Source organism: Salvelinus alpinus, chromosome 5, assembly GCF_045679555.1.
Source record: "Salvelinus alpinus chromosome 5, SLU_Salpinus.1, whole genome shotgun sequence".
In the NCBI taxonomy this organism is placed as follows: domain Eukaryota; kingdom Metazoa; phylum Chordata; class Actinopteri; order Salmoniformes; family Salmonidae; genus Salvelinus; species Salvelinus alpinus.
This window is the reverse complement of record NC_092090.1, coordinates 91,243,013-91,262,312: the sequence shown is the minus strand read 5'-3', so window position 1 is coordinate 91,262,312 and position 19,300 is coordinate 91,243,013. Positions and strand designations below refer to the sequence as shown.

Here is a 19,300-nt window from a genome sequence, read left to right as displayed (position 1 = left end):
TGGTGTGGGAATGTATGACAATATTTGTGTGGCTATTCCATGAACACTGTATGTAACGAGTGTGTGTACAGTGTATGTGTGTGTGTGTGTGTGTGTGTGTGTGTGTGTGTGTGTGTGTGTGTGTGCTTCTCACCAGCATGCGGTAGAGTACGGTGATGTTGGAGGCAATGCTGGCCTCTCTGTACACCTGCAGACTGAGGTGGGTGGTCTTGAGGTGGGCTACAGGCAGTCTGGACCCCACCGCAAAGTAGACCAGCCCCAGCGGGTCATCGCTCTCCAGCAGGGTGATGTTGGCAAAGCGGGAACTTTCATTGATGGCAGCGCCAACACCCACCTGGTAGATCTCAACCAGGAACCAGGCCTGGTACTCGGGTTCCTATGGCAACACGCAGACAGAGGAACGTCTAACTGGTTATAGATGGAAATACATAACAGAGGAGAAAAGGAAGAAAAAAAAGAAAAGAAAAATAGAATGTGAACATGGGATTAGGTGCTTCCCCAGCCATAAAACTACTGTACTGTTGAACATGGGATTAGGTGCTTCCCCAGCCATAAAACTACTGTACTGTTGAACATGGGATTAGGTGCTTCCCCAGCCATAAAACTACTGTACTGTTGAACATGGGATTAGGTGCTTCCCCAGCCATAAAACTACTGTACTGTTGAACATGGGATTAGGTGCTTCCCCAGCCATAAAACTACTGTACTGTTGAACATGGGATTAGGTGCTTCCCCAGCCATAAAACTACTGTACTGTTGAACATGGGATTAGGTGCTTCCCCAGCCATAAAACTACTGTACTGTTGAACATGGGATTAGGTGCTTCCCCAGCCATAAAACTACTGTACTGTTGAACATGGGATTAGGTGCTTCCCCAGCCATAAAACTACTGTACTGTTGAACATGGGATTAGGTGCTTCCCCAGCCATAAAACTACTGTACTGTTGAACATGGGATTAGGTGCTTCCCCAGCCATAAAACTACTGTACTGTTGAACATGGGATTAGGTGCTTCCCCAGCCATAAAACTACTGTACTGTTGAACATGGGATTAGGTGCTTCCCCAGCCATAAAACTACTGTACTGTTGAACATGGGATTAGGTGCTTCCCCAGCCATAAAACGACTGTACTGTTGAACATGGGATTAGGTGCTTCCACAGCCATAAAACTACTGTACTGTTGAACATGGGATTAGGTGCTTCCCCAGCCATAAAACTACTGTACTGTTGAACATGGGATTAGGTGCTTCCCCAGCCATAAAACTACTGTACTGTTGAACATGGGATTATAGGTTTCCCCAGCCATAAAACTACTGTACTGTTGAACATGGGATTATAGGTTTCCCCAGCCATAAAACTACTGTACTGTTGAACATGGGATTAGGTGCTTCCCCAGCCATAAAACTACTGTACTGTTGAACATGGGATTAGGTGCTTCCCCAGCCATAAAACTACTGTACTGTTGAACATGGGATTAGGTGCTTCCCCAGCCATAAAACTATTGTACTGTTGAACATGGGATTAGGTGCTTCCCCAGCCATAAAACTACTGTACTGTTGAACATGGGATTAGGTGCTTCCCCAGCCATAAAACTACTGTACTGTTGAACATGGGATTAGGTGCTTCCCCAGCCATAAAACTACTGTACTGTTGAACATGGGATTAGGTGCTTCCCCAGCCATAAAACTACTGTACTGTTGAACATGGGATTAGGTGCTTCCCCAGCCATAAAACTACTGTACTGTTGAACATGGGATTAGGTGCTTCCCCAGCCATAAAACTACTGTACTGTTGAACATGGGATTATGGGCTTCCATACGATTACAGTACAGTACAAGCAATGTTTATAAAATTTGTTATAGAATTGAGCCCCATGTCACATAATGGTGGACCAGTCCTGCAGCCTCCAACAATCTGGGACTCATGTCTCTCCTCTCCAGGTCTGAGGACTGTGTCATAACAGCAGGGAAGTAGGAGGGGAGGAAGCACAGCAGACAGACAACACTCAATAGGAGGAGGTTTGCCCTAAAATAGCCCTCACACACAGACACATAGCAGGACAGGATGTGGGCTGGGTGAACTGCCTGGTCAGACCACCCAAAAAATAAAATATATGTTTTATTGTCACATACACCGGATAGGTGCAGTGAAATGTGTTGTTTTACAGGGTAAGTCATTGTCAACTTGGGTATTTCAGATACTGGCCCAACGCTCTAACAACTAGGCTACTTGCTGACCAGGGAGAGGAGAAGGAGGAGGGTGTGATTACGCCACAGAACCTTCCTGCCCTGCTCCTGTGACCCTACATTGACCTCGATGCCACTCACAGCCCAATCTCTCCACTAACGTCCACATTAACACACTGCCAGAGCCTCTGACACCACAGCAGAAAGATACGTGGAGAAACAAAAGGGATGTGTGGCCTGCCAGGGACAGAGCCACAGTATGAGGACATCCAGGGACAGAGCCGCAGTATGAGGACATCCAGGGACAGAGCCACAGTATTAGGACAGCCAGGGACAGAGCCACAGTATTAGGACATCCAGGGACAGAGCCACAGTATTAGGACAGCCAGGGACAGAGCCACAGTATGAGGACATCCAGGGATAGAGCCGCAGTATGAGGACATCCAGGGACAGAGCCACAGTATTAGGACAGCCAGGGACAGAGCCACAGTATTAGGACAGCCAGGGACAGAGCCACAGTATTAGGACATCCAGGGACAGAGCCACAGTATTAGGACAGCCAGGGACAGAGCCACAGTATTAGGACATGCAGGGACAGAGCCACAGTATTAGGACATCCAGGGACAGAGCCGCAGTATTAGGACAGCCAGGGACAGAGCTGCAGTATTAGGACATCCAGGGACAGAGACGCAGTATTAGGACATCCAGGGACAGAGCCGCAGTATTAGGACATCCAGGGACAGAGCTGCAGTATTAGGACAGCCAGGGACAGAGCCACAGTATTAGGACAGCCAGGGACAGAGCCACAGTATTAGGACATCCAGGGAGAGAGCTGCAGTATTAGGACATCCAGGGAGAGAGCTGCAGTATTAGGACATCCAGGGACAGAGCCACAGTATTAGGACATCCAGGGAGAGAGCCACAGTATTAGGACATCCAGGGACAGAGCCGCAGTATTAGGACATCCAGGGAGAGAGCTGCAGTATTAGGACATCCAGGGAGAGAGCTGCAGTATTAGGACATCCAGGGACAGAGCCACAGTATTAGGACATCCAGGGACAGAGCCACAGTATCCTGCTTGTTCCTTCAAGTCAGTGTTCCAAACAGAGAGGATTTGCTGACAGTTTTAAAGTACTGTGACATGTGTCTATTCTGGTACCACCCTGACCTATATTTTATTTTATTTAACCAGGCAAGTCAGTTAAGAACAAATTCTTATTTTACAATGACAGCCTACCCTGGCCAAACCATGCTCTAACCCAGGGAGAGATACTAGAGATATAACCTCTAGTATTACCTGGGACTCACCTGGTCCTGTCGGACCTCCATGCTGAAGACACAGAGGACCTGTCCTCTCCTGCAAAGCACTTTGCCTGAGGTCTGCCACAGCTCCCGTGTCAGGTTCACTCCGTTGTTGACCAGGGACGGCCCCGCCCTGCTGAACGTGGCCCGCCACTTCACCTCAACGTCCTCAAAGGCCCTGCGTGGGAGAAGCAGACCGGTCACACATCAAACACACACGCAGCGCCCCGAGTGGCTGGGAGTGATCATTGCAGCTTTCAGATGCTTATATCATCACCACTAATGTTGCTGTTACTAATGTGACGGTTACTGTTGCTTCTCTTTGGTTTGCTGACAGTCATATGGGAACAGGGTCGATATGGAGGAAATGACCTACCTGTTCTGTTGTCTCTGCAAGTAAAGTAGGGCTGTTCTGTTTACTTCTGAGTCCTCGTCCAGAACCTGACCCAGCAGAGAACTCACACTGAAACCCACTATCCCGTTATGGAAATCACTCCCTGAGAGAAAGTGGAGGGAGGGAGTGAGAAGAGAGAGAAAGAGAGGGAAAGAGAGTGAGGGGGAGAGAGAGAGAGAGAGAGAGAGAGAGAGAGAGAGAGAGAGAGAGAGAGAGAGAGAGAGAGAGAGAGAGAGAGAGGGAGAGGGAGAGAGATATTGATATTACTTTCTCCATATGTATGCTATTCACTGTATGTACACAGAGCATTCAACAAACCAGCGCATCAAGCTTCCCAATCCTGTTGTAACTGCGCCTTTGATTATATCATCAGTTATCTTCAACTGAACAGTGGAATAGATTTCACATCACTGGATCTGCAATCAGATGCCCAGTGACCGAATTTAGGGATTGTATTGGAAAACAATGACCTAGACAGAGAACACATTGTTCTAGAGAAACTAGAGCATGACATTACCTTGAATTGGCTGACCAATGGGTAGACTGAGGAGCATATGACATGGGAGCCCGAGGCAAATATGAGCGTTTCAGTATTTACCTAGGATGATGATTTTGGCAAAGGAGCTGAAGCCCTGCTGGTTGGGCCCATCTGCGATCTGCGCACCTCCCTCTGGGTCGCTGAGGTAGATGAAGAACACTTCCTGTCCCTCGGGCTCAGAGTCGTCCAGGATGATGAGGCTGACCTCGGCCTCACTCTGCCCCTCCTGCAGTGACACCAGGGTGGACTCCAACTTGAAGTCTTGCCCCACCAGGGCCAGGGTCTTGTTGTGTTCAGGAGCAAAGGGAAGAGATGGACCCCCAACACTCCCACCTCCATAAGCCTGCACCTTGACCCTCACTGACCCAGCCAGACTGCTAGACCTATGGACCCTGAGGAGCACTCTCTTCTCCTGCTGGCTCCCTTCCTCCCTGTCCTCTGTTGTCTCAACCAGTCCCGGCCCGATGCTCAGCACCCCCACCGTGACGTCACTGGCCAGGATGGTAACGGTGGCCACACTGTATTGTGGGATGAGATGGGGCCGGGGGTCACCCGATTGGGGGTCACCACCACTCAGTACCTGGACGTCTGTCAGGTTGACAAAGAAGGTTTCGTCTGGCTCCAAGAGTGCGTCGTCCAGAACGGACAACCGGAGCAAGGCGGAGGTCTGGCGAGGTGAGTCAAAGAACAGCTCTCCGTCCCGCACTCCAGCGAAGTCCTGTCCGGCCAGGGCACTGCCCGACACTGTCTGGTAAGACAGGCGGGTACGGTTGCTACGAAAACCATAGAGCCGCTGGACGTAGAGGGTGATGGTCTGCACGTCCTCCTCGATGACCAGCTGGCGGGAGTCCGGAGCGAACTGGTACAGCCCCAGAGGCTCAACCTCTGCCACCGTGAACCCTGACCTGGAGAGGGAAACAGAGAGTAGCATCACACCAGGGCTGTTGAACCTTTGTAACATTACTGTTACATACAGAATGCCATCTTCAGTCAGAGGGCTGTCTTGTTCCCGGCCCTATGTCTACAGTACATAGAAGCGCTATAAGCTTGGCAAGTGAGTCTGGTTACTGTACCGGAGTCTAGTTACCCCAGGAGCAGGGGAGCTGGAGCCGGCTGCAGTGAGGTGGAGGGCGAAGGCCGCTGGCTCAGACACATTAGAGAGCGCCTGGAGGGACACAGCCTTGCTCCTCTCTCCATGGGCCATTGTCACCGAGCCTGAGGAGAAGGACAAACACCCTCAGACAAACACCCTCAGACCACACAGCTCACATCAATTCCTCCTATCTGCGTGCTCATTTTCTAGGGTGTTTGTTGGTGGTGGTGTTTGGAAATGGAGATAATTAAACGAGACTGGAGGAAGTATAGGTAGATTATCTGGGGGGTTAACTGAGACCTTCTCAGCCTGTTCACATGTCCTCCTTCGGTTAGAGAGAGAGAGTAAATTAACCAATAGGGAGAGACCTGGACATTTTAGATCCACACCAAACCTCTTCTAAAGCTCACAGTGGTCAGTTTCCCTCTGAGGTCACAGTGGTCAGTTTCCCTCTGAGGTCCTTACCTGAGCTGGGGGTGATGACTCCAGGCCTGAATCCTAACGGAGCCTGTCCGGGGGGGTACCCTGCGCTCCACTCCACCCTCACCTCCCCAAATAACCCCGTCCTGTACACCAGCGCCTCACACACACCCGTCTCCACACTGGAGACCTGCAACGCCAACGAGACAAAGCCCACCTACACACACACACACACACCACACAGAGGAGGAGGAACAGGGAAGGATGTGATACAACTGTTCCATTAAAGCCCAGTACAGATCTAACAACCTGCGAGACAAAGCGACATACTATTAGAATGTTGTGTTGAAGAACGGCTGACTAAAGACGGTGCATTCGGATCAAAAGGACAAGATGAGTGTTGGAGACCATTTCCATGGTAACGGTGCCTCTGTAGAATGAGGTGATGCCATTATGAGTGTCCACAGCCCTGTGTACCGCTGTAATGCTTTTATAATACTGTCTGTTAGCAGAAGTGGTGGTAGTGGTAGCTAGCTAGGTCAAAATGCTAAGTCTATTTCGTGGTCAGCACCAAGCTGGTCAACTGACTTTGATTTGAAAGGCTCATGTAACATGCACTTCTTCTAAGGTCATGACTGAGAGAGGTTGTGTGTTCACAGGGAGGTGCTACCAACCACAGAGCAGTAATTCAGTTACATACAGAGCATCCTCCCATCCGTCTTTCCAATGTAGTGGGAGTGGAGATGGGTTTCAAAATGGGTGTAACTACGCCTCCTAGTGGCTAACAGAGGAGCCACACATGTAGTACTTACTACATCCATGTAGTACTTACATCTGATCCCAGATCTGGGATCAGCTTCCCATACCTTAATCCTAGCCATAACCATTAGTGGGTAAAATGCAAAACTGAACCAAGATCAGCATTTAGGTGCAACTTCACCTTACTCCATAAGTTATTGACTGATACCTCAGCACTGGCTGCTTCCTCTGGGACGGTCACTATGGCGACCCTGGCCTCCAGTAGGAGGCGAGGTGGGGAGCTGAAGAGAGGTCCCAGGAGGCTCACGTCTGTAAGCTCCAAAGTAAAGTTCACACCCACTGAGAGAAACACCTAAAAGAGAGAAAGACATTCAGCCTGGTAACCAGGACTACAGAGGCAGGGTCAGTGACACAGCACTAGAAGACAGAGAGAGACATTCAGCCTGGTAACCAGGACTACAGAGGCAGGGTCAGTGACACAGCACTAGAAGACACAGAGAGAGACATTCAGCCTGGTAACCAGGACTACAGAGGCAGGGTCAGTGACACAGCACTAGAAGACAGAGAGAGACATTCAGCCTGGTAACCAGGACTACAGAGGCAGGGTCAGTGACACAGCACTAGAAGACAGAGAGAGAGAGACATTCAGCCTGGTAACCAGGACTACAGAGGCAGGGTCAGTGACACAGCACTAGAAGACACAGAGAGAGAGACATTCAGCCTGGTAACCAGGACTACAGAGGCAGGGTCAGTGACACAGCACTAGAAGACACAGAGAGAGAGACATTCAGCCTGGTAACCAGGACTACAGAGGCAGGGTCAGTGACACAGCACTAGAAGACACAGAGAGAGAGACATTCAGCCTGGTAACCAGGACTACAGAGGCAGGGTCAGTGACACAGCACTAGAAGACAGAGAGAGACATTCAGCCTGGTAACCAGGACTACAGAGGCAGGGTCAGTGACGTACTGGAGACAATTTTGGTTTGATAAAATGGCCTTATTAGGGAGGTTATGGAAAGTTATGAAAAACTATACAGAATCAATGTTATCTTCATAAATTGCCAGAAAATGTATGAGTATATTCATAGCACGAGTGCATGATCCCCCATTGATGCATCAAAATCATATAAAACCATTGGCAACCCTGGTCTTGAGTATGTCTTTGAGTCCTCTCTTACCTGAGTACTGATTGGCACAGAGTCAGAGGCTGAATACTCTCCATGCTTGATCAGGACTCTCCCCACAGCCGCCCCACCTAGCAGCTCCTGTCCATTCAGCCCAGGCCCAGTACTGATCCGGTAGCCCACACTGGCGTTGCCGAAGGCCCCAGCCTGGCGCGTCACGTTCAGGGCCAGGAGTCTGACCAACCCGGCCCCCCTCCCCACCACAACCACCGCCTGCCGCTCCGCCGCCAGGCCGAACACGCCGTGCGGCTCGTCGTTAGCACGCACCCTGAAGAGGGTGGTACTGCGGTTGGTGTCCAGGGTGGCGCCACCCTCCACGGAGCTCAGCCGGAGCATGTAGAGCTCCTCCAGCTCGGGCACGGCGTCGGGTAGAAGAGTGAGGACCACCTCTGCCCCTCTCTGACCATCCAGGATAACCACGGAGCCGCTGAGGGCCGAGAAGTCCCCCGCTGTGTCAGAGTCACTCAGGATCTGCCAGTGCACCTGAGAGACACACATACATCTATAACATACCTGCAAATTGGCTGTATATTATCGGACAGACAGTGTAATGAACTCGGTTCATACAGTCTCCCAGCACACCTGAGTGAAAGGGACACACTCAAAGCCGGAGCATTGCCTATAAAGCCATATTCTGTCTGTAACAGTATGATGTCACCCTCGAGGTGGTCGTACCGTGACGTTGCCCATAACACCTTGTCTGCGCGTGATGAGCAGGGAGATGTTGAGCGGCCCCTCGCCGTCTGTGGGCTCACTGTACACACGCTCTCTAAGGTCCTCCTCTGTCAACTCAACTATGCCATTAGGGTCTCCAAACTTCTCAATCTGAGGCACACACACACACACCAAACCAAGAGAAAACCACATGTTGTCGCCACGATTCAGAGACTCGTATTATCAATAAGAGCCTGTGAAGTCATTTCAATATAATGGTTTTAATACAACTGGGGTTCGTATTAATATTGAGATGTTACTCATTGGGACCGTGATGTACCTTGAGTGTGACAGAGCCAGCTCGGGGGTCAATGTCCATGTCACCTGAGAGGAGTTGAAGCACGACCACAAAGGTCTCCGCCACCTCCACCTCCCCATGGGGTAGAATCCTCAGATCAATGGTGCGCAATCCCCCCTCCCCGTCTCTGAAATGGAATGATCCGTTCACAGGATCTCCAACGTCTGTGTTTACGGGTGGTAAGACCTCTTTGGTGTTGGGACCCAGAATGCTCCATGTTATCTGAGGAAAAGAGATCAATGATTCAGATTGGCTGGTATGCATCACTCTCATGCTCGCAAAGACAAGAAGACTAGATTAATATTACTGCCAAATATATTCGGACCAATCGTTCCCTTATGAAAAATACAGGATCAAGACATTATCCGTCGCATAGGCTAACAGGTATTGCAGAGTCATTAAGTTTAGCATGAGTGATGGACATCTGGCAGAGAAATGACGACAGTGAACAAGCTCTTGTACTACGGCGTCAGAGAGACAGAACATGGCAGTTAGATCCTAGTGGCCGATTCCCCGAACACAAATTCACCCTCCCTCTGGACTAAAAAAACACTTTCACTGGAGATTCTCTATCGAGCGTTCTTTTTAGTCTGTGTCCGGGAAACTGTCCCGGAGGTGGCTGAGGCTACAGGCCTAACAAGAGGGAGAAACAGAGTGAGGGGGAGTGTCCCAGTAGGCTTACCGTAGCATTGCCTACAAACCCCCCCGCCCTCTCCAGGAGCAGGCTGAACTTCAGGATACTGTTGGGGTTCACCAGGGTGATCACGTTCGCGTTCAGGAAACGGACCACGCCATTGGGCGAGTCGCTCTTGGCGATGGTAACCCTGGCAATCAGATGAGTACCCAGTATGGCTCCGCCCGTGGCACCCGACAGCTGGATCTCAAACGTCTCGGCGTCCTCTCTGGCAGAAGAGTTATGACAGCGCCATTACTGGTCTTTCATGTTCACATCCATAATTAAATAATTAAACATTGTTTTGTGGCTGGGAGAGGAAACATTTTAAAGGTGATCTGTGGAGAGACAGAGAGAGACAGAGACAGAGACAGAGACAGACAGACAGAGAGAGACAGAGACAGAGAGGGAGACAGAGAGGGAGACTTACCTGTCCTGGTCGTCTATAATGGACACGTTGATGTGACTGGTGTTGTGGCCGTGGAGGAAGGTGAGCGAGCCGTTGGCCAGGATGTAGTCCAGGCCGGCCCTGGCAGTCAGACCCCTAGAGATGTACTCTGCTGTGACCAGGCCGTAGTAACCCACCCTCCTCACCACCGGGATGGACGCACTGCCCACATCCTCCTCCACTGGAGAGAGACAAGAGAGAGGAGGATCAAATACACTCAGTGCATCCCAAATGGCACCTATGGGGCTCTGGTCAAAAGTAGTACACTATGTAGGGAATAGGGTGCTATTATGGATGGGGACAAATGTACACTTTAATACTGTATTGTAATACTCCTTATATACTGCATTCATCCAATCACCACTCTCAGAATCCCTCTATTTTAATAATGTCCATTACATATTAAGAGGATGAAATTACATTTGCTAAAGTGATGCCTGATAGTAATAGCTATGTTGAATAGTGTCAACATGTGTGTGTGTGTGTGTGTGTGTGTGTGTGTGTGTGTGTGTGTGTGTGTGTGTGTGTGTGTGTGTGTGTGTGTGTGTGTGTGTGTGTGTGTGTGTGTGTGTGTGTGTGTGTATTAGAGGCTGACCTGTGATGTTGACATAGTCAGGGAGGAACTCCAGAATGCCCTCTGAGTTGTCACTCTTCTGGATGACGATCATGACGGAGGAAACTTTGCCGATGGCTGGAGGCTGGTCTCGTTGCAGACCGTGCTCCCTCACACTGAAGTCCACATTACTGACCACAGGAGGGAGACAGAGGTCAGAGACAACACCACTCCGTCTCACACCCAGTGATGTAAAGGTTAAAAAAAACATCTCACACCACAGAGACCCACACCTTCCACCTCACTTACAGTGAAATCCACATTTCTGACTATGGCATTTTGATCACTAACCAGGTTTGGAATCCTCCTCCCACACCTAGACCCCACACCAGCAGCTCAGGGTAGAAGTTGTCCTTAGCAACAGATCTAGGATCAGCTTTCCCTCTCCAACCCCCCTAACCTTAACTGGAGGACAGGAATCACAGAAATGACTCTAGATCACTGTCCAGGGTCCACCTACCTGTCATTGAGGAGCTCCACTGTGGTGATGTTGAGGTAGAACTCCTCAGGTCCCTCTGGGAGGTCGTCGTCATGGATACTCAGCGTGACCCCACGCGTGGTCTGGCCTGGGCCAAACAGAAGCCTACCCGAGGCACCGGTGAAGTCCACTCCACTGACCGCTACACTGCCTGCTGTCTGGTAGGTTACCCAAACACTCCCAAACCTGCCCATGGAGCGCACCACTGTCACATTGACCTGGGGGAGAAGAGAAGGGGTTCACCCACACACTCTCAAACCTGCCCATGGAGCGCACCACTGTCACATTGACCTGGGGGAGAAGAGAAGGGGTTCACCACACACTCCCAAACCTGCCCATGGAGCGCACCACTGTCACATTGACCTGGGGGAGAAGAGAAGGGGTTCACCACACACTCCCAAACCTGCCCATGGAGCGCACCACTGTCACATTGACCTGGGGGAGAAGAGAAGGTGGAGGAGGGAGGGGGCAAAAATAGGCAGTCATATAGAATGGTTGAAATATGATGACTCTTGACTAAAACACAGCTAAATGCCTTAATTTCCACTTCTGACTTTCAACCATTTTATTGCTCCCTCAGCCCACCCTCCCTCTGATAGGACAGGTCAGACCATTCCCAGGCTCTGATAGGGCAGGTCAGACCGTTCCCAGCCTCTGATAGGGCAGGTCAGACCGTTCCCAGCCTCTGATAGGACAGGTCAGACCATTCCCAGGCTCTGATAGGACAGGTCAGACCGTTCCCGGGCTCTGATAGGACAGGTCAGACCGTTCCCAGGCTCTGATAGGGCAGGTCTAGCCAGTTAGACATCCTCTAGTGAGTTTCAACAATGCGGTTGTTTAAGATCATGGCCCAAGACTGCCCAGGCGCGCTCACCTTGCCCTCCTCCTCAGAGGCCCTGACGAGGCCTTGGACAAAGGAGAACAGGCCGTGGGGGAGATCACTGGCTGCCATGGTGACCGTGGCCCTCTGGGCCGAGGGGCTGATCCCTGCCCCGGGCGTGACTGAGGTCAAGGTCAGCTGGTACACACGCCGCTCCTCTGCCGTGTCATCATCCAGCGCCTGAAATTACAACAACAAACACCACTCCCTTCAGCCTGTGACCCAATATCCACACTAGGACACTGTTGAAAATGCATGGTCAATACAATAGGTTACATCACTTCACTCTAAGTAGTAGTCAAGTATTGATATTGGGACACAGTTTTACAATTTACATTGGGAAATATTCATTTTGCATAAATTTTCACTTAACGATGAGATGAGGTATGATAAAACAAGAACATAGTGATGAATATCATTCCATAGTCAGAGAGATTGTCATACTTTGAGGCGTATGGTGGCGGCAGACTGTCTGTCCCTCATGGTTACCACGCCAGACAGCTCCTCAAACTCAGAGGACACAGCAGGAGTGATGTTCCAGTACACCTGGATCTCTCCAAAGATGCCAGGGCCGCGTACAAGGCTGAAACACACACACACACACACACACACACACACACACACACACACACACACACACACACACACACACACACACACACACACACACACACACACACACACACACACACACACACACACACACACACATAATGGTATCATTGCAACATGCATTTGGTTGACATCTTATTAACCAAAAGAAGACTTTCTCAACGGCACAACATAAATATTCTGACCAATGAACATATGTGAGGCTTTCCCATTAGCCAGTGATATGTGTGTGTGTAACTGTCTGTGTGTGTACCTGACCAGAGCAGTCCCATTATAGTCTCCCTGAGGTTCTCCGATGAGGACGTTCCTGGAAGCCTCAGCGATCCCCACTATTCCCAGGGCTGCACGGTCTCCCAGGATGGTGACGGTGGCTGACCCTACAGACACACACCAACCCAGGGGACACAGTTCAGTCGAATGCCCTCCTCCGGTGCGCCTTACACACAAGTTGCCTCTAGGCGTAGATCTAGGATCAGCTTCCTCTCCCTCAATCCAAACCGTAACCATTCGAATTTAAAACGCAGAAACTGACCTCAGATCAGCTTCTAGGCGCAACTTTATCCCTCCCCTCTCCATAGACCAGAGACTGTGTGTATGTTTAAACACAGTGAGGCAGCTAAAGACACTGACCATTAACGGGGTCGATTACAGCACCACTCTTGGCAGCCAGGAGCTGGACAGTGAAGCTCTCGTCTCCCTCCAACACAGCGTCAGCCAGAGCCCGGATCACCAGCGTTCTCCTAGACTCTGTCTGAGGTTCACAAAGTCTCCCATCAGTGTCTTCCCTACAAACTGCAGTTTCAACTTCTAAGATAAACTGTACATTTAGCACCAACTATTAGTACATTTGGTATCAATTATTACCAAGTAGTTAACTAGTTAGTTCACATATAGTGTAAAATGCTGTTAACTGACCTGCTATCATCTTCCCTAGCCCCGCCCCCTACTGACCTCATTGAAGACCAGTGTTCCATTGAGAGGTGAAAGGTCGTCCCGGGCAGTGTCCTCCAGGCGCCACATCAGTGTCACCGCCCCCTCGCCTTCTGCACTTCGCACCACCGTCAGCGTTGCCATGGCAGCCGGGTCACTAGTGAACTCTGGCTCGCTGATAGTGAACTAGAAGGAGATTTGTTTACTTAGCATAATAATGGTTTACAATAAAGTTGTATTGGATTGGAAAATACAACTTCTTCCATTCTCTGTAGGGCAATTTGTTGGGTGACAATGAGTTGTGACTCACAGTCTTCTCCTGGAAGCCGAAGCTGCCCAGGGGTGAATCGTTGGGTGGGATGGTGACTGTCACAGAGATCGCCACCCCCAGCCTGGCTCCACCAATCACACGCATTAGAGTCACACTGAAGCGCTCCACAGACTCCACCTCCGTGTCATCCACGATGCTGATGTCTATGATGGCCTGTCCCTGCAAACAGAACCAGAGTTTATTTTACCTGAGGTATACATCTTATCCTTCATAGAAGCTCAACTAGACTTAGTGGATCATAGTTACGTAGGTGACCTAATTTAACTATGTGGTCTAACAGGAGAAACTCTCTAACCATAGTTGTAATCAAACTACCTGTCCATCTTGAAAGGTGATATTCCCAGAAGAGGGAGTGAAGTCATCGAGCCTGGCAGTGATTGGCTGAGCCTCCCAGTACACCACCACTCTCCCAGTCCTGCCAGCCAATCGCACCACTGCTAGACGGAGGACGTTTCTGGGCGGAGCCACCTCATAGGCCAGCAACTCTCCAGACTCTTCCTAAGAATTAGACACAGAAACAGAGTTGAAGCATTAAAATACCTATTTGTACCATAGGGTTAACATACCCATTTGTACCATAGGGTTAACATACCCATTTGTACCATAGGGTTAACATACCTATTTGTACCATAGGGTTAACATACCTATTTGTACCATAGGGTTAACATACCTATTTGTACCATAGGGTTAACATACCCATTTGTACCATAGGGTTAACATACCCATTTGTACCATAGGGTTAACATACCCATTTGTACCATAGGGTTAACATACCCATTTGTACCATAGGGTTAACATACCCATTTGTACCATAGGGTTAACATACCCATTTGTACCATAGGGTTAACATACCCATTTGTACCATAGGGTTAACATACCCATTTGTACCATAGGGTTAACATACCTATTTGTACCATAGGGTTAACATACCTATTTGTACCATAGGGTTAACATACCTATTTGTACCATAGGGTTAACATACCCATTTGTACCATAGGGTTAACATACCCATTTGTACCATAGGGTTAACATACCCATTTGTACCATAGGGTTAACATACCCATTTGTACCATAGGGTTAACATACCCATTTGTACCATAGGGTTAACATACCCATTTGTACCATAGGGTTAACATACCCATTTGTACCATAGGGTTAACATTCCCATTTGTACCATAGGGTTAACATTCCCATTTGTACCATAGGGTTAACATACCCATTTGTACCATAGGGTTAACATACCTATTTGTACCATAGGGTTAACATACCCATTTGTACCATAGGGTTAACATACCCATTTGTACCATAGGGTTAACATACCCATTGGTATTCATTCACTTGTTGATCAGAGCTTTCAGATAATCTCTCAACCTTAGAGCACCATATAGTTACTGTTGTAAGATGTTGTGATATACTTTAGAAAGGAATGGAGTGTTTCATTCAAGGAGAATAAAGGAATGGAGTGTTTTATTCAAGGAGAATAAAGGAGTGGAGTGTTTTATTCAAGGAGAATAAAGGAATAGAGTGCCATATTCAAGGAGAATAAAGGAATGGAGTGTTTTATTCAAGGAGAATAAAGAAGTGGAGTGTTTTATTCAAGGAGAATAAAGGAATGGAGTGCCATATTCAAGGAGAATAAAGGAGTGGAGTGTTTTATTCAAGGGTAATAAAGGAATGGAGTGTTTTATTCAAGGAGAATAAAGGAATGGAGTGTTTTATTCAAGGAGAATAAAGGAATGGAGTGTTTTATTCAAGGAGAATTGTGTAGCATATGGGCAGAGGTAGTAGTGTAAGTTATTACCTGGGAGACGTTGAACTGCAGGACCCCCCGTGGGTCATCGTTCTCCTGGATGGTGACCTCAGCCACCTCCATGCCAGGCCTCTTCACACTGGGCTGGGCCGCCCCAGTCAACCCCCCCACTAGTTCCACGCTTGTGATGTTCACCAGGAAACTTTCAGCCAGCTCCGGAGCCTCATCCTGGTTGATACACACACACAGCCCTCAGGTCTGGAGGACCTGACCAACACTGTGGGGTATGGTTGCCTGCTATATTAGGAGGAAAGAAAACCCAACCCACAGACAGGAACTACGGATCTTTCCCATGTTCCACTTCTAAAGAGCCTTTATTCCCCAATCAACCTTAAAGAATGTTGGCAGTTTCAGAGCACATATAAACCAGGTCCATGTTTTTCAGAACTTCCTCTCAGTCTAAACAAAACACAATAATAGTTACCATTAAAATAGCCACTCAACACTGCAATTTACTAGGAATGGATCTATTCCGATGGGAAATAAGTAGTGGGTTTCCTCCGTGGCAGACCCAACACTGGTGGTTTGAGCCCTAGTATGGACCTACGCTGTAGGCAGAAAGCAGCCAGAATAGGCAGAAAGCAACCAGAACAGGCAGAAAGCAGCCAGAACAGGCAGCCAGAACAGACAGAAAGCAGCCAGAACAGGAAGAAAGCAACCAGAACAGGCAGAAAGCAGCCAGAACAGGCAGCCAGAAGAGGCAAAAAGCAGCCAGAACGGAGCCAGAACAGACAGAAAGCAGCCAGAACAGGAAGAAAGCAGCCAGAACAGGCAGAAAGCCACAGTGTCTGCTGAACCAATCTAGATTTACACTGCTGGGGTGGAAGAGGAGAAGAAGAGGAGGAGGGTCCGGTCCCCAGTCATCCCAAGATGAGTCTTTGGGATGGTTTGTCCATAAAGTAATAATCCATAATTTTCTATTCTATTCTACTATTTTCTATGCGTACCGGTAGTATGGTGATGGTGATGAGGGCAAGGGTGGAGTTCTCCTTCATGATGACGGTGCCCTCCCGGGGTGTGTAGTCCTGTGGGGTGCTGGCCTGGTTGGAGGGGGGCTTGGATAGGGCTGGTCCTGTCTGGTAGTGCACTGCCACCTCCCCAGAAGCCTCCTGCTCCCTCACAATGGTTAGCGTGACATTAGTGGGACTCGCTTGGGTGAAAAGTAGAGACAAACATGTACAAGGAGCATTAGACAACTTACCTAAACCTTATAGCCTGAACAAGGACAGAAACAGATTGGATAATGTGTAGTAATGAATCACACCAATGTCGTAGTGCCTGTCAAATCAAGCTATGATCGCTCATGACAACCAAACACTTCAGTAGCTTTAAAAATGTACATTGTTCAAATAGGGTTTATTTTTAACTATACACATTAGAAATTATTTTTCCACTGTATAAATAAATGCATAACAATACAAACAGCTGGCTTCTTACTCTGAGGCTCCTGTGTGAGGAGGTACTGGGAGTCCAGGTGCCAGCCTATCAACCCGTAGGGTGAGCCGTTGGGCAAGATGGTGAGGAGGGCCTGTGCTCTCTGGGGGTCAATCAGCGCCCCCCTGGAGAGCTGGTCTAGGCCCACTGTGGTGACATCCAGCAGGGTGATGGTGACCCTCTCCTTCAGCTCAGGGATGCTATCTGCTAGCACGGTCAGATAGATGGTAGCCACCACCTGGCCCTGGGAAAACGTCACCTGAGAAACACGGTAGAGGACAACAGGGTGGATGTCTGTTCCTCTGTAGCTCAGCCAATCCAGGAAGTTAATTCGCAACCAATGAACTAAACTAGAAATGGCACATCAGTGAGTTGTTTGGTATCTCTTCTATTTCTCTATATCTAACACATGGAAGTTAGCCATGAGAGAGAGAGAGATGGGAAAAGAGAGACTCACCACTCCTGACGTGGGAAAGATGTCTTCCAGACTGCCGTTGGCTGCCCAGTGGATGGTCAGTCTCCTGAAGGTCCCTCTCCTCCTCTCAACACTCAGAGAGATAGGGTTGCCCTTCGTCAACTCCTCCACTTCCATAGATAGAGAGCCCTGGAGAGACAGCATCAATGTCAGTGTGCACTGTAATATCATAAAGATGTTTACCATTCAACTGTATTGGAAAATAAAATATGAGCATAGAGCGTTAGCACTATAAATGTTATGTATGTATAGACATAGAAATGCAAGCAACAGAAACCTATTTGGAAATTGACAATGAATCAGAGTTAAACAACGGAGAGTACCTGTGTGAAGCCTATGACTCCATGGGCGTCATCATTGGTTGGAATAAGCACGGTCACCTGACCACCAAAGCCAATCTCAGCCCCTCCCTTGGGATTCTTCAGGACCACCCGGAACTGTTCGTCCTCCTCTGGGACATCGTCGTCGACGACGTTCACCGCAATCTCCAACTCCCGGTCACCAGGCACAAAACGCAACTCGCCATAGCTGAAAGTGAAATGCATTATGGTCAGAGAAGACAGCCACTGAAGAATGAACGAAGAACAACAGACACAAGTGACGACGTAAGTGACAATTTCCTCAAAGTTTGATCAAACATATGACCAATGCCTCTGGTCTCAATGTAATGAGTTGCCATGGGAACAGTGGGGCACATCTGTACCTGGGTATGAAGTCAGAACGGTTGGAGACAGAGGTGAGCTCATACATAGTGGTGCCTGAGGGCTCGGTGGCTGCTAGGAGGCTCTTAGTGGTGTTGATGTAGGGGAGAGGGAGAGAGAGGAATTTAGAGGCTGGAGGAGACGTGAGCACCAGGGCAAACAGCATGATGTCAGACCTCCAGGTGTACAGCGCTGAGCCGTTGCTCCCGGCCAGCAGGAGATGGGCTACGAGACACACAGAGAGAGAGAGAGAGAGAGAGATACAGAGAGAGAGAGATACAGAGAGAGAGAGAGAGAGAGAGAGAGATACAGAGAGAGAGAGAGATATACACAGAGAGAGAGAGAGAGAGAGAGAGAGAGAGAGAGAGAGAGAGAGAGAGAGAGAGAGAGAGAGAGAGAGAGAGAGAGAGAGAGAGAGAGAGAGAGAGAGAAATATACAGAGAGAGAGAGAGACACAGAGAGAGAGAGACAGAGAGAGAGATTATCAAAATCCAGAAAAAACCCCAGAAAAGAGTCATTCAATTCTAACACCACCTAAAAGGAAGCAATTCCCAAACCTTCCATAACAAAGCCATCACCTACAGAGAGATGGAACTGGAGAAGAGTCCCCTAAACAAGCTGGTCCTGTGGCTCTGTGCATAAATACAAACAGAGTCCCAGGACAGCAACACAATTAGACCCAACCAAATCATGAGAAATCAAAAAGATAATTACTTGACACATTGGAAAGAATCAACAAAAAAACAGAGCAAACTAGAATGCTATTTGGCCCTAAACAGAGAGTATACACTGGCAGAATACCTGACCACTGTGACTGACCCAAACTTAAGGAACGCTTTGAGAATGTACAGACTCAGTCAGCAGTGGTTCCTCCTTTAAAAGTTGCGAGTTTACAGCGCGGGACTTAGAGGTAATTTGTGGTTTAGTACGGTACCCTGCGTCACCACTTCATTGATCAAGACCAGCACAAGGGGGAGTTAGAGCACTGATTATGCTTTGGGGTCCTACTGTGTCTCTAACTGACAA

At 48.9% G+C, this 19,300-nt stretch overlaps 1 protein-coding gene across 5 annotated transcripts in view; it reads right to left on the bottom strand.

Moving 5' to 3' along the window:
* LOC139577229 (adhesion G-protein coupled receptor V1-like) overlaps positions 1 to 19,300 on the bottom strand; it is a 264,000-nt gene that overhangs the window by 126,541 nt on the left and 118,159 nt on the right. For 4 of the 5 annotated variants that reach the window (XR_011675236.1, XM_071404191.1, XM_071404189.1 and 1 more), the window contains 27 exons: positions 18,277 to 18,499; positions 17,897 to 18,101; positions 17,556 to 17,702; positions 17,102 to 17,357; positions 16,612 to 16,814; positions 15,656 to 15,832; positions 14,170 to 14,352; positions 13,834 to 14,013; positions 13,545 to 13,709; positions 13,224 to 13,344; positions 12,847 to 12,970; positions 12,426 to 12,564; positions 11,976 to 12,161; positions 11,084 to 11,319; positions 10,606 to 10,754; positions 9,993 to 10,191; positions 9,572 to 9,791; positions 8,872 to 9,111; positions 8,553 to 8,702; positions 7,872 to 8,360; positions 6,900 to 7,043; positions 5,978 to 6,149; positions 5,493 to 5,634; positions 4,480 to 5,324; positions 3,864 to 3,984; positions 3,494 to 3,665; positions 134 to 376 (listed from right to left, as the gene is read on the bottom strand). Coding sequence is in view for 3 of the 5 variants with exons in the window: in XM_071404191.1 (XP_071260292.1) it covers positions 134 to 376; positions 3,494 to 3,665; positions 3,864 to 3,984; positions 4,480 to 5,324; positions 5,493 to 5,634; positions 5,978 to 6,149; positions 6,900 to 7,043; positions 7,872 to 8,360; positions 8,553 to 8,702; positions 8,872 to 9,111; positions 9,572 to 9,791; positions 9,993 to 10,191; positions 10,606 to 10,754; positions 11,084 to 11,319; positions 11,976 to 12,161; positions 12,426 to 12,564; positions 12,847 to 12,970; positions 13,224 to 13,344; positions 13,545 to 13,709; positions 13,834 to 14,013; positions 14,170 to 14,352; positions 15,656 to 15,832; positions 16,612 to 16,814; positions 17,102 to 17,357; positions 17,556 to 17,702; positions 17,897 to 18,101; positions 18,277 to 18,499 (5,831 nt within the window). In the remaining 2 variants the exon portion in view is untranslated. Of the gene's footprint in view, positions 1 to 133; positions 377 to 3,482; positions 3,666 to 3,863; positions 3,985 to 4,479; positions 5,325 to 5,492; positions 5,635 to 5,977; positions 6,150 to 6,899; positions 7,044 to 7,871; positions 8,361 to 8,552; positions 8,703 to 8,871; positions 9,112 to 9,571; positions 9,792 to 9,992; positions 10,192 to 10,605; positions 10,755 to 11,083; positions 11,320 to 11,975; positions 12,162 to 12,425; positions 12,565 to 12,846; positions 12,971 to 13,223; positions 13,345 to 13,544; positions 13,710 to 13,833; positions 14,014 to 14,169; positions 14,353 to 15,655; positions 15,833 to 16,611; positions 16,815 to 17,101; positions 17,358 to 17,555; positions 17,703 to 17,896; positions 18,102 to 18,276; positions 18,500 to 19,300 lie in introns of all 5 variants that reach the window. The other variant, XR_011675237.1, reaches the window with a different exon arrangement.